The sequence below is a fragment of the Botryllus schlosseri genome, chromosome 16, assembly GCF_051294905.1.
Source record: "Botryllus schlosseri isolate E-star chromosome 16, Bs_hap1, whole genome shotgun sequence".
Taxonomy (NCBI): domain Eukaryota; kingdom Metazoa; phylum Chordata; class Ascidiacea; order Stolidobranchia; family Styelidae; genus Botryllus; species Botryllus schlosseri.
This window is the reverse complement of record NC_137251.1, coordinates 3,475,660-3,490,832: the sequence shown is the minus strand read 5'-3', so window position 1 is coordinate 3,490,832 and position 15,173 is coordinate 3,475,660. Positions and strand designations below refer to the sequence as shown.

General features: G+C 39.4%; 2 protein-coding genes and 1 long non-coding RNA gene across 5 annotated transcripts in view; 2 read left to right on the top strand and 1 right to left on the bottom strand.

Moving 5' to 3' along the window:
• The window catches only part of LOC145458607 (S-adenosylmethionine synthase-like), a 178,678-nt gene that overhangs the window by 67,038 nt on the left and 96,467 nt on the right, over positions 1-15,173 (top strand). The window lies entirely within an intron of this gene.
• LOC145458615 (uncharacterized) overlaps positions 1-15,173 on the bottom strand; it is a 361,279-nt gene that overhangs the window by 306,951 nt on the left and 39,155 nt on the right. The gene's annotated exons all lie outside the window — the stretch shown is intronic.
• Positions 1-15,173, top strand: part of LOC145458606 (uncharacterized) — a 39,364-nt gene that overhangs the window by 6,588 nt on the left and 17,603 nt on the right. Inside the window, exons 6-12 of one of the 2 annotated variants that reach the window (XM_080337023.1) lie at positions 1,882-2,013; positions 4,339-4,437; positions 4,584-4,743; positions 4,807-4,936; positions 13,345-13,490; positions 13,575-13,687; positions 14,910-14,984. In XM_080337023.1, coding sequence (XP_080193149.1) covers positions 1,882-2,013; positions 4,339-4,437; positions 4,584-4,743; positions 4,807-4,936; positions 13,345-13,490; positions 13,575-13,687; positions 14,910-14,984 — 855 coding nt within the window. The remainder of the gene's footprint in view (positions 1-1,881; positions 2,014-4,338; positions 4,438-4,583; positions 4,744-4,806; positions 4,937-13,344; positions 13,491-13,574; positions 13,688-14,909; positions 14,985-15,173) is intronic. The other variant, XM_080337024.1, reaches the window with a different exon arrangement.

Here is a 15,173-nt window from a genome sequence, read left to right as displayed (position 1 = left end):
CCAGTACTATGTAATGGCTATGAAGAATTTTAAACCAAATCTGGCGATATTCGATAGTACAATTTAGTGCCTTGCCATTATAATGGAATCTGACAGACGAAGAAGTCGCATTTCTTTCAAAAGAGCCCTAATATAGTGAAATTCGAGTTGTTGGTTTTGATGTGGAATCTGCCTTGCAGGAACTTCATTAGAATCAAGGTTAACAGGCAGGACCGTAACTGCTGCACCCAAACCCCCAATTTGAGGGCGAGCTCGAAGGGGCCCAAAATTATTTCGTGAATGAAAATAAATTATGGAGTTTTTTTTAAACATTTATGCAACATATTTTAATTTTTCGTGCTACGCGCGATTTGGTGTTGTTAAATATCTTAATTATTGGGTAGCCTTCCCCCAAGAAAAAAATGCACATGATTTATAGAAATAGGCATTTCGGCGTCGGCCATTACCGCGACACGACGGATCAAGATATATTAAGTTTAGATCAACATAGTACTCCGTAAGTGTGCCAAAAAGTTCGACAGCGAGAAACCCCTCGGGTGAAAAAGTCTGCCCTTATGTTGACCGAAAACTTTTGTCTAATTGTCCATAGGAGCCTGAATGTACTGGTGCCTAATCTTCCTGTCCTGGTAACCTGAACCCCACAGTACAAATGCAGAGGTGGTCAAAGTAGTCAAGAAAGCTACTCGCGTAGAAGTAGAAGTTGCGACGCAAAAATCTACGAGTAAAATTACGAGTAGAAGTAGTACATTTAAAAGAAACCTAAAACTACTTGAAGTAGAAGTAGAATTGACTGACTTTAAATCTACTCAAGTAAGTCAGTAAGTAGTTGTGAAAACGGTCGTAATTCGATTGCATGGACTGTCAAAAGCTGCAAATCGAGCTATTCGGAAGGTGTAGAGAGCTTGATTCATATTTATACATTCCAGGACATAGTAATTTTCGAAAGCATAAGCTTGATATGGGCGACAATGCGATCTGAATGGAACCACGCCACCCGCTACCTAATTATAGTCACCGATACTTTCGTGAAAACATATTTGTCAGTTCATCTCTACTGTGCGCGAAGCGCGACGAATATTCTGGGCTTTACTTAACTTTTATGAAAATTAAATGTTGGTACTTCGTGAAAGCAGCCCCGAAAATAGTCAGGCAATCTTTCTGATTGGAGGATTAAACTACTGGTACTTGTCAAACTGAAAATAGCGAGAAGTAAGTAAGTAGGTCACAAAATATTACGAAGTAGAAGTAGCAGGAATTTGATTTACTTGAGTAAGTACCGCAAGTAGCGGAAAACTACTTGAGTACTCCGAAAAAGTACAGGTATCTCGTCACTGACCACCTCTGTACAAATGCCATCCCGCAGATCAAAATTATTTCCCAGTGAAGAAATACCAATTTGAAATCGTGTGCGTCTTTTGGTTCAGTACGTTTGGGCGTTCAATATCTTTTGAGATAGCAGACATAATGCTACGAAAAAACAATTGTAACAGTGTAATTAAACCAACGTGCCTGTCCGAATATGTTTAATTAAAAATTGCGTGCCCTAAATTTTCCAAGACAACATCAACGTTTGGGGCTGGTGGAGTGCTGTTTCGGCCCTGGTAACAGGTACAATATTGAAATGACTGCACCAAATTTCTCATTATTCTAAAAGTTTCACTTCTTTACCTTACGTTGCATACTTTTTTCAAAATTACATTCTGGATAAATTTCGATCTTTGAAAGCTCGCTGCTACGCAACATAGGCCATATGTTTTGAAATGTCACCAGCTCGCAAGCTGAAAAGATAGAGAAGTTGCTTTAAATTGAGATCAACCATTTAATATGGTTACGCTCGTTTCCGTTTGCATTTGTGTTAAATCTTTTCAATGCTTTCCACAGGGTGATGAAATTATTGCAGCGATATCAATAATTCACAATTGCGCCAAGTTGGGTGACAATCTCGTATATCTGAAGGAGGCAAATGTATTGGATGCCTTAGTCCCACTGTTGAAAGTTCGGGATCAACTTGGGGTAGGTCACTAACTTTAATTAATCAACTTAAAGCAAACATTTATGTATAGCCTGACTAAAGAGAAGAGTGAAACAGCTCAAGGATATTTATTGCTGAATTGGGCAAGATGGTCTCATTGACCGAGACAAATTTAGTCCCGCCTTAGCTAAGTGCAATTAATTAATAAATTGAAAAGCATAATTAATAAAACGGCAATATTATTATACTGATTTCCTCTGTATATACCAGATGTGGGCAGACCTGCTTGCTGCTCAAGCCGCATATCGAAAATCTTAGCTTTAAAAGAGCCACAACAAGAAATTCGAAAATACTAATTTATGCCGTCACAATGACGATACGATGCGTCCCCACCTGGGCTGCGAGGTGTTGGAAATCAAGCTGATATGACGTCAAAGCAGTGCGTATAGCAGTTCCTTCAACTGCTGATGAGCATTTAAGGACGATTTCAGCTCGGCAATCACATTATTCCGTAAATCTGTCTTCGTTTGGTAACTCGCGGCAAAGTTTTTGTGTTAGCTTTCATAATGACGTTTCAAGTTACTAGCTTTGTAATTATTGTGCGAATCTTGACAGACAAAGGCACAATGTGTCTCCTCCATTATCACTGAATGCAAACTTTTCCTTATATTGTGTTTTAACAATTTTATTTTTTCAGTCCATACCTTCTTTTCTTACAGTTATCGCTCAACGACATATTCTTGGCCAAACAGTGCAGTTGTTGCTAGCCCTTACAATGTAAATGGGAAGAACCGTATTCACCATTGATAGCCCGAAAATGATCGTGACCTGCCCTACCGTGATTAATTATCAAGTTCATTATTGAACACACTGATTTATTTTATTATTGTGGGTGAAACGTTTTTGTAAACTCAATTCGAGAAGTCAATTGCAAAGTTTTAATCATGTAGTGCAACCTTCACAAAAATTTTACAAGTGATACGTAAACCAAAAGGAAAGAAACAATACTAAAACAATACGCGTATTGTTAATACGTGATAGAATGAATCAATTTTAATCAGGTGAATCGTCTTCATCAAAATGGCTAAACGCATGTCCATTGTGCAATCGTTATAGAGTCGCAATCAAAGGCTCACAGGCTCAAAGAACCACATGCGAATCGCGAGCCGCAGTTGCCCACCCCTGATAATATCCTATATCAAGTATGTCGCTCAGTTACAATGTCATGAAATGACCTAGATTGACGGGACCAGAGATACTTCCAGTATTTTCGTGTATTTTACCTATGCTTGTGTCAAATTATTTCTTCTACGTGGCTGTTGGTTACTATGTGGGAAGCGTTGCATTTGCGGATTATCGCAAACTCGTTGAAACGTGACTATTCGAAGGAAGTTAATTATCATCCTGGAAATTGACTTCATGTGTTTTACAATAATTAGCAATGTAGCAACGTGTCCTTCGCAAGGTAAACACGAGAGATTAGCATGGATTAGGATTAGGATTTGGAAAAACCGGATTTGGCACATTTTGGCCGATTTGGATTGGATTAGGATTTGAGATTTATTTTTTTATGGATTAGGATTGGATTTACAGATTTTCGGGGAGATCGATGTCCTGTGGCGAATGGCGACCAAGTTTACAACGATTTTATAAAGTTTGCCAAGTTATTACTTCATATTCTTCGGTACAGCACTGAGGGTTCTATTTCCTTCTACAGAATTATATAGGTAGGCCTATAAGACGTAGTTCATAGCTTTCTAAAGTTTACATCGGATTAGGATCAGGATTAGGATTCGAATATACAAAAGTTCTGGATTAGGATGTGGTTTAGGATTTGAAGTTTCGGATTTGGATTGGATTAAAACATCGAAATTTCAAATCCGCTCATCTCTGGTAAACGCACGTAAAAGGAAAGAAGTTTCACTCTCCATTCAGACAGGTCTGTAAAGTGGTGTTTTGTCATGCTGTAGTGACTAAAACTATTATTTCGAAAAAATGGTCCACATTTTGAATGCTCACAAGTCACTACTTCGCTTGCGCTGGTCGTAACTGACCCAAGTGATCGAGAGTGTCCTATGTTTTCAGGACAACTGTGATCGTGCCACCCCTGATCTGTGAGACCAGTGATGTAGTAGGCCTAACTGCGTTTCTTCGGCTATGCACAACAGTTTATGACACGACAAAGCTGTTGTGTATGTGCAATATATTATCTAATATGCATCAGATATGATCAGTATTTTAGGCGGTGGCCATAATATAGATATACTTGATGATGTATCATTTCCTACTATCTGAACTTATATCAGTTGAGAAAACAAATCTGACGTAAGATGATCGAAAAAAACTATTTTTCTTTCTTTCTGCAGATCAAAATAATAACTATCCTTGCGGTGGCGTATATAATAGAAGAAAAAGATAACGAGATCATATCTGCAGATGACGACACGGTCAAGACCATTCTTCTGGTAGGCACCAAGTCGAAATACGATAATCCGCCATTCAATCACCATCGATTCGTTTGCGAAATCCAAGACGTCATTTTCCAGCTTTTGTGGTTCACCGTAAATATCAACGTCGCTTGATTACATAACTTAAATTATTCTCTTTATAGATGCTTGAGAATGCGATGGCAAGTGAAGGAAATGAATATATCGGCTTTAGTGCTGAAAAACTAGTGGATGGTCTAATGCATCTGGCCAGTAATGATAAAAACAAGGAGGTAATCGTGAACCAGGGTGCTCTGCCACTGCTGACGGAACTGCTGAAGGAAGGTAGGTGGGCTTTACGGGTCGAGTTTGAGGCGTCTACACTCCCTGTCGTCTACCGGCATGCAGGCGATGAAAAGGAAAAGGCCATCGTCGCGAAAACAATCTGGGAATTAGCGTTCAGCAAGGAAAATAAAAGGAAAATACTCAACAGTGTTGACTTAATGGTTGCACTCAGAGAGCTGAAGGCGAATGATGGGTAAATGCTATCATCTGTAATAATTACTTCGTCAACGATGACAATGAGCGTTGTGTTCGTTGTGGATTGATGTATTGGTTGAATAATTATCCGCCGTACAGCGCAGTTTCGAAAAGTACATAACTGTTTGTAGTATCATTTTAAGTCAGTCGCGAAGATGCATCTTGCGAATTCGAAAATAGACACCAACCTCAGCTTAGTTGAAGAATTGATATTCTGCGACCACGCTATTCCATACGGATTTTGTGGATTCTTGACGATATTTTCGGGTATTGTCTGATAGTTGGACGATATTATTCGGATTTGGACGGATAGTTTCGCAGACACTCAAACTATCGGACGGATTCGGATTCTCAAAAATGAACATCCGCTTATTACTGATGTAAACAGTGGTTCTCAACCTTTTCAACCTTGCGGACCGGTAAACCTTCAAAACAAATGTTGCGGACCGGTGTACCTTCAAAAATCAATATTTCACCCTAAATTTAATTGCGACAAATGTAGGCTATGCAACTCAAATGTAATATTGGAAACTACATTTAATGCTGTCTTTTCTAATACTATATAGTTTCTGCAAGAAGCACGAGAAGTAAGCTGTTAAGGACGACTAACGTGATTGATACTGTTCGGTTCTTTTGAAAGGAATGCAACTTTTTGTGCTATCGCCTCTATTGTAATGTCTAATGTCCCTTAATCGCACTGTCAGAATTTAACGAAGTTTTGTAACTGTCTCTGTAATAGCTTTCATGTATAACTTGTCCGAAACGAGTTGTAGGCTACTTTTAAACAGTTTCGTGCAATGCTTGCAGCATTGGAAGGTATGCTCAAAGTAGACCATATTAACTTCTAAATCAATTTACTATTTGATGTTTTATTTCTCCCATTAATGGACAGGCGTCTAAATTCTTGTATTTTGAAATTGAAACAGAAAATTCTTATATAGTTGGGGACCGGCATGAAACTTGCCACGGACCTGCGGTTGAGAACGACTGATGTAGACCATGGCTGGTTATCGTTCATTGCGAACAAGGTTATAGAGCAGTGGTTTCTAACCTTTTTGAATGTCGGAGCCGCATTCCAAACTTCAGATTACGCATGCAGCCGCATGAAAACACTCGAGTAGGCTACTTATATCGAAGATTTATTGGTAGCTACGCCTACCTCTGAATCTCACCATCCATCTATTTCAAAAGCATGCACTGCACCCTATAGGGTTGTGTTTTTTAAGTTGTAAAATCACGCCGTAACTGTGTGAATACTTTTCAAAAACATGTTGTATAAGCCTACAGACAATTACCACACGATATAGCCGACGAATACGATATGGCAGTGTTTTTCAACCTATGTGACGGTTCGCACTTGTGCGAATGAAAAAAAATGCAGTGCGAATGACGACGGTGGTGCGAATAGTGCGAATGAAAATCCGGATCAAGTGCGAATGAAAATCGTGGTTAGTTGTTAACTTTTCTGACGTGGAATAATTCAAATAAACCTTATAGGAAATTTAAGGTTAGTGTAACTTTTGTAGTTGCGACGCAATTGTAAAACTTAATACGACGCACCACTAATCGTTGCTCTCACAAGCCGTAGTGAATTAATATTCCCGCATTATATAATTACTACGTTACCAAAAGCCTGGTTTGGAAGCTGGTTTAGTGGCAGTATAGTGATATCTACAAACTCTATAGTGGCAGACATACAATATATCAGCCCGTCTGAGCCTGCGACAGGCTGGAAAAATGACTTCAAATTGACAATACGCTCTCTTTCACTAAACAATTATTATCATATGTTCGTAAATAACTGTTCGATAAGCGCGAGACACGACCATAGTAGTAAATACCATCATTACAGACTCACATTTGCAAGTTTAACGCAAATTTTTACCCCTTCAAGGGTTATTGAAGTATGGACCGCAAGGGGTATAATTTTGGGTCGACCCGGTGCTATCTGTTAATATGTATGATAATATTTATTGCAAAAAATCCTGTGATAGTTTTTCCATATCCAAGGTCGCTGTGTTGGGTAATGTAGCCAATAAGCGGGACACGCAGATAATATAGCTTTATCATGAAAATTCATGATAAGATTTGTCCGACTGTTTTTTCTGGAAAACATGATCGAAGACCGTTGGGATGAACTAGTGTAGGCCCATCAGCTGCTAATTTTCCCTTATACGTGGGAATGCGAGCAAGGATTTTCATCCCTGATGACTATCAAGCCGAAGAATCGAAAGCGACTTGTTGCGCCTATGCATGACTTTCGATGCGCTGTAAGCAAACGTATACCACGCATCGACAAGCTAGTGGAAAATAAACAAATGCAGCCATCGCCTTAAATAAAGTGACTTTTGAATGTGTGTTGTTATTTCATTATGTTGTTCTTCTTGTGACTGGTGGTGAAAAAACAATTCCATACATCCCATCAATCCTGGGTGATAATGGCTAGTTCAGGGGTGTCAAACTCAAATTGCATCGCGGGCCGGATCGAATTCATGAAATCGCTCGCGGGACGGACCAGTCAACGGAATCCAAAATGTTGCCTCGTGCCATTGCTTCTCGCTGGAATACTTTACTATCAAGCATAGATAATACACGGATCGTAGGGGTTTCATTCTAGCGAGTCGCAACACCATTATTTGCGAGCAATGAAATGGGCGAAAATACGATGTTTGTCCGGTTGAATACAATGGCATTACCGGCGATACAAGTAGACATATTTCAGTGTTCCCTTTACTTTAGTCCAGGGGTGGCCAACCGGCGGCCGTAAGAGGGAATTTGTGCGGCCGTATACACGCAATTCAGTTAGTATGTGTTGGCGGCCGTCGACATGCAATTCGAATTTACGAAATGACTTCCGATTTCTTGAAATATTTTAAGTAATCTTGAAATTTTCTTCGCGCTGCGCGCGATTCAATTCGACTACATTTTTCGATTTTAATATAGTAACACCCTTTGCAATCAGAGCCCCACAATACAGATGCGAACATCAATGGAAAATGATGCGCCTCACATGGAAATATCAGCTCGGAATCGTGTGCTCCTCACTATACTAACAATCCTGATGGGAGGTCAAGAAATAACAGCTTGCTACAAAGTGACTAATACAAATTGAACCACCCGAAGATGCATCATAATTTATAACTTGCGTTAAATTTTCGAAAACACCCCTACATCAACTCTACACCAGTGAATCTGATCACACGGGATGAGAAAGGATAAATGTTTGATGGTAATATGTAAAACTACTAATATCAATGACGAAATTTACTGGTGAATTTTTTTCGCGCCTGGCGCGACTATGAGCACTTCCTTCCTTAACATTACCAGTGACCACTCGCGATTTGGGGCACATAGTAAGCCTACCATTAAATAGATTAGTCCGTAGTTTACCAGAAATGGACATAGACACTTTAACCTGGGTATTTGGCGTCCAGCTTGTTCCTTACGACTATGCCCTGGAATGCGGCCGTAGGCTACACGAGTAGTCGAAATGTGAATGGCAAAAAGGTTGGCAACCCCTGCTTTAGTCATAATATGGCGTTATCCCTGCGTATGGGTTGTGATGAATACAAGATATTTAACTGTCAACGCGGACTTTGTAATTTGGTTTATTGCTGTGGATGTGATGGATAATATAATCTTTTTTCAATGTACTCAGAATTGCTATGCGGGCCGGATAAAGTCGTCTGGCGGGCCGCATGTTTGATATCCCTGGCCTAGTGTAATAGAATTTGTTAACACACCTCGCATGGGCCAAATACGTGAGTATGACGTCATAAATAGTGGAAACGCGCCTAACTTATATATAGGTGGTACGCGACCACTGCATAAAACCTCAAAATGGTACGTGGGTGGAAAAAGGTTGAGAACCACTGGTTTAAGCGAACAAACCGCTGATAAAAGGCGGTGCCAAAAACATAAGCGGCGACAAAACCTCAGTCCAAAAATGACCGATGCTGTATGGTCAAACCTTTCGAGATGGATTGGATATGCTCCGTTGTCGGCACCGAATAGTCTCGTTCGTGCAATCTGAGTAGACACTTAGACAGTGGTACAACTGCGATACGCAGAGAAATTTAAGTCGCCCTAATTTGAAATCGCGTGCGTCATACATGTTTTGCAGAGCTGTCGTGGGTAGAATTGTGGTATACGCGTTCTGTATGTCATGCATGCCCGTAACATCGTAGCATACAACAGTAATATTAAAAATGAATTCCTTTTCATGGGTGAGGCTCGGGTCGCGAGATGCCACAAAAACTCAGATTTTGGTGGTAGTCTAAAAGCAGCTTTACCGTTAATAACTGTTATGAATTCTCAAGTTACATTGAGCTAAAATGTAAAATGCACAGTATCTTGAGTTATTTGCTCTTCTCATAAACTCGCAAGACAGAAGTTGGAGCAACGTATCATAAGGTAGCGAGCCCTAATGTGCCTTGATCGTTTTGCATCTTATGTTCCAAAGACAGAAAGCAAAAGCCTCAACACAAACATGTGGGTTTTTTATCCTTTCCACAAACTGGAGCCTCGAGGGACCTTTGTGTCAGCTCTCAAAAACGATTTCTGCCAGAAAGCATTTTTCACTCGCGAAAAATACGCTGTATTTTGGAAGGGAGTGCAGTTCATAAGACCTGCCCATCCAAGCACTAGTAGACGTTCCCGTACAAACTCCCAACACCATTGTTTGGCCGAGAAGGGTTTTAGTGAAATAGGTGAAAGTAAAACGAGCGAAAAAAGTTGCCTTTTTAATGAGACACTTGATAGCTTAAGCTACATAGTAGTCAATTTATTGTACATCTGAACAAATGTTGTTACGTAGGCCTATCTTCATCTTCTTTATATATATGTATAACAATTTTCGATTAGTTTGTGCGAATGAAATTTATTTTACAAAAAAAGTGCGAATGGAGCTCAAAAAGGTTGAAAAGCACTGCGATATGGGATGGTTGGAAACCTCAAAATAGTCTGTTCAACAGCTGTGGTACGTAGATATTTCGTGAAAGGAGCTATATTTACCCTATATTTTCAATTTCCAATGTCAATCCACAATGACGTCCCGATTGAATATTCGTGACGTCACGGCTTAACAAAAAATAAAAATAAAAAAAACATGTTTTAAATTAGGGCCTTGCTTTAAACATGATTGTTTTTAGTTAATTTTTGTTTTAAATGCAACCCTAATGCATACAGACTTCTATAGATTCTATATCGGTTATTTTAGCATTGATAGAAATAGATTGACGAGTGCTATACATTAAAATAAACTCTGAAAATGCATATCATTTCTACAGCATACTATTATGTCCTTATTTGATAGCTCTTCATACATTCCAGCACGTAATGCACAAGTTTGCGGGGGATTATACGCTGAGTAATATTAGACTTATTGCAATTTATGCTTGACTATGAGCCGTTATTTTGACGTTAGTGAAATTGTGCTGAAATCTACTCTTCACAGAGACGATATATAAAGGCCTATTACCAGCTGAACTCAAAGATAAATATCCTTGTCTGACGGATATTCACTATTCAATTCATCCATGCGTTTAACGCTAGTCTGTAAGAATTCTCATTTTCAGTTTTCAGAAGCGGCCTGGGACAGCTTTAGACATAACTAATATCCCTCATTTTAGCATTCATATATAGAAATTTAGAAATTTAGTATAACTATTCACTATTCATAGAAACAAACAAACAACAAATGTCGTCTATTATATATCTGTGGCAGATTTAGAGGTTAATCATAGCCACAAGAAGGCTACCTTGCAGCCTCGGCTGCGAATCACTGCTATAGAGTACCGGTACTGCTTTTATTACTGTATATCAGTGTTGGGATCAAGTCACTACCTTCGAGTCACGAGTCATCTCGAGTCATTGCACATTTTGACTCGAGTCAAGTCAAGTCAATCGATTTTCGAAGTTGACTCGAGTCAAGTCAAGTCACTCGTTTTTTGGAGGTGACTCGAGTCAAGTCGAGTCGAGTCAAGTCAAGTCACGAGTCAAGTCACAATTCAAGTCAAATTGAATTTTCGAAGTATGAGTGATGATTCAAAGTCATTACATTTTGCTAGATGTGTAAAAGACAGAATGATTGGACATATATCTTGAATCAAATAACAAGTGTGTGGTTAAATATACATGCAAAAAGACGTTGTATCGCTCATCCACGCGTAGAGCTGCTAATAAAATACGTGGGCCAAAATAGATGATCGAATACGAAGCGCCGAGAAGTTGAAACACATTGAATTGGTATGATTCACTACCCAGTACCCATCTACACATCCGTGAAACTAGAAATCCATAAACTATATTCGTTCGATTCAAATCATACCAGATGGCTGGTTAAGGTGGACAGCGTGATGTAAGCACTGAGTCGTCTCAGAAGCAGAGATACGTTGCTATTAGATTATTCTACTGCTAGTACATAAACGTAAGCTTTCATCATTTGGTTTCCGGTCAATTTTTTTGTGGTGTGGTGTTTTTCTTAATCTAAGGTGTAACAATGGAGGATCAGTGAAAGGTACAATCAGTGAATGACTGGTCGCTCTCACAAGCCACACCAGTGTGTCGCGAACAATCCGAACATAAACAAGATACAGAGATTTAATCGACACCGTTTAGTTGATGACTTGAAATTGACTCGTAAATTTTGCTCCGAGTCACGAGTCAATCCACATTTCTGAAGCCCCGAGTCAAGTCAAGTCAGGTCATTTTTGCAAAGTGACTCGAGTCAAGTCAAGTCATACGAAAATGTTGACTCGAGTCTGACTCGAGTCAAGTCATGACTCGAGTCATCCCAACACTGCTGTATATGTGTGTGTGTGTGTGTGTGTCTGTGTGTGTGTGTCAGGGATATCTAGATATCCCTGGTGTGTGTGTGTATCGAAAATGCAGAATGTTGTACTGCATCAATGTACCGTAAAAATGACGTATCCTTTGACAGCAGTCGCGAACTAAGTCCAGAAGTGTAGTATCGCTAGTCCGAATAGCTCACATTTTCATGTGGCGTTACTGTAAATCGTTGTCGTTTACAGTGGGCCTACATCTAACCGAATGTTAGCGGATCGCATTACCAAAACAAGTATGGGGTTCTTAACAATATAAACGTAACATAATTCACACAAGTTTATACCATTATGTCCATAAACGCATTAACTTTCATTAAGTTTTATACATTTCTAATATAGATGGCGTCTAGGCTTACCATACGTCCTCTTTTAAGAGGATTTGTCCTCTTTTTTGACTTTTTTTAAAGTGTCATCGGAGGACGCCCTTTCGTCCTCTTTTTTGAGATTTTGTCCTATTTTTTGAAAATTTAGGTCAGGAGCAAATTGCGAGCGATATGCCGCAAATTAGCACAGAAGTGACGCTCCGGCGGGTATTTCGGAGTGAAAAACGGTGATTTTAGCTCTGAGTGAAAAGAAGACCTTTTTTTTTTTGGTCTTCCACCGAACAATGTGGGGAGGAAAACGGTATTTTGAGCTCTGAGCGAAAAGAAGACCTTTTTTTTTTCTAGTCTTCCACCCGACGATGTGGGAAAAATTCAACCGTTTTTGAGAATTCTTCTCCGGTTTTGCGAGTCTGAAGTTTCTGAAAAATTGTCCTCTTTTCAGATTTCCCAAATATGGTAAGCCTAGCGTTATCCAGTCCTAGTTCAGAGACTTTGATCCTGTCTACCTAAGCGTAAATAAAGCAAACCGACAGAGAGAGTGAAAGAGAGTAAATAGTTATTTCTCCTCCGTGCAAATCAATGTATACTATACATACATTATAACGATGCAGTTGAAGGAAGTGTCAGTAATAGCCTAGACAAGCACCGCATGGACAGGACCAGCTTCATAAAAGATCAAAGAAACATCTTACTTTCTGTAAGAAAACACGGAATACAAGAAAACGCATTGCTCTATCAAGTATGCCGGGCCCTAACTGTGGAACAGCATTTCGCCAGTTTTCCGACAGTCGTGGTCGAGCATGTCCACAATAAAGTCGAAATACAAGCAATTTCTTCTAAATCAATGCTAGTCAACCTTCAGGATTACCGGGCCATGGCCTAACATCGATCTCGCCTTCCGCCACATGGCAACTCATTTTGTCGCTTGCCTTTTGTGTTCTCTGCTTTACTTTTCATTCAGTGTGCATGCCGTTTCTTCACTTCAGCTAGGCCAAGGTGTGTGTCTGATCCCAAAGACTACTCGTCGTTTCGACACCTTCCTATCTTTTCATTGTATCGCAGTTTTGTGGTGTTTTGAAATGATGAAAATATTAATAAAACTGATTGATTGATTGAGATCGCGACATGCTCATGAGCATTATAAACACAGCTAAATAATCATGCTTGCTCACTAAGCAGAGATAACTCGCCCTCAAAGTGTATTTGTGCTCGTGGTAGCAATTTATTTCTTACTGCAGACCCTCGAAATATCAGGCAACTGGAGCAATTTGGGTTCTTGAAGAAGACGAGCGATTGAAGGCTGTGGATGCGGAGAGAAATATTCATCAGTCAAGTCCAACCCAGCATTCGACATCGAATATGCAAAAGAAGGCGTTTCAGAAACGTGGCGTACAAAAAAAATTCAATGGTCTGAAATCATTCCAAAAGCGTTCGTACATGTGATGCCGTATCTCTCCAAAATTTTCAGATGATATGCTTGGTACTTCTAGCACTGAACGGCCCGACGCTGACAGATCCGATCCATCTGATCAACATATAATGATAAGCTACCAATGGGATCATCAAAATCTTATAATACGAGTAAGATTTCGTATTTGCAGCGATATTGCTAATAGAAAGGAATCACATATTTGCGAAGTTGGTAATGGTTGTATATAGGTACTTTCGATTTCTGGTAGGGCGTGATACGCCTCATATCTCCTAAAAACCATAGCTTGTCCCGTCCGTAACAGTCAAAACATAGTAATATGCACCCATGGGTGACTGTGTTTATTGAAATATTTAATACAGCGTGAAATTGCTTTTTCTGTGTATTCCGTATCTATATCAGTGCAATATTTCATATACAATACTATGTAGATGCGTATCGGTTGGTAAACAGTAGATTTCAACCTATAGGAAATGGCATGTTTGTTCCTTATACTAAGCCAGGGTTGACCAAATTACCTTGTTCGTAAGCTTTCGCGCATTTCGCATTCTGCTACTCTCCAAAATTACGGAATTTTGGAGCTCCTGTTATTTAGCTTGAAGATCATTAAATAAAATAGTCAATAACACTGTTCAATGAAGTTGTTTGCTTCCGATAAGAAAAAGATTAATTCTTATCAATTTTGGGACGCTGAATCACAAAATGACAATTAGAGTTGCTGGTTATAGCTAAACTTTTAAAATATATCCACATATCATGGCACATCTTGTTGCGCCCGATTGAATACAAAAGCTATACAATCTACACACACTGTATTAATTCAGGCGTTTACATTTCAGCAGAGCATATATGTATGGAAGCGAATAAACTCGGTAGGATCGAACTCGGACCGGTATAGGGTATACGTAGTGTCATATGTTAAACTCCTTCAGCTCAATTACAAATTACAATTGATCCAACTCTGGTGCGTATGCCCTATACCAGCCCGAGCTTGATCCGACTGAGTTTAAAAGCAATATTTCCTACATGCATATACATACATAGACAAAAACGCATACAATTGATACCCTGTTCGTAGATTATTTTTACTGCGTAAAGATTACCGAGGCTTGCCATTTCCATACGAAAATGAAATATATATATATATATTTGAAACTATAGCGCTAATCAGCAATTTTAGTCAACATTTTTGAATTTAAAGCGTCCGAACAATATATAAGAATCAACTGTGTTAATGTCGGAAGCAAACAGCTTCCGAGAAATAGTTGAACAGTGTAAGTTACCCGAGGGGAAATTAGTGCCTGAAGAATGGTGTTTATCAAACCTCATAATGACAACCACGCTTTTCAGTGTCTTAAAATGCTTTTTTGTCAGATGAAGGATAACTTGATAACGTTGGGATACCAAGTATGGGTTGATATGGAATCGATGGGTGGATCAACATTACAGGTATTTGAGTCTGAGATGCAACTTATATGGATGTGGGATTGTGCGCGCATTAACATAAACGGAAAGATGCATTTTCACAGCTAATCCAGCTGACGGAAATATATACATACACCCATGATTTTGAGATCATATATGCTGGGGTGAAGTTGCTTTCGCCCACGTGTACCCAGGACCGAAGCGGCTCTTCGT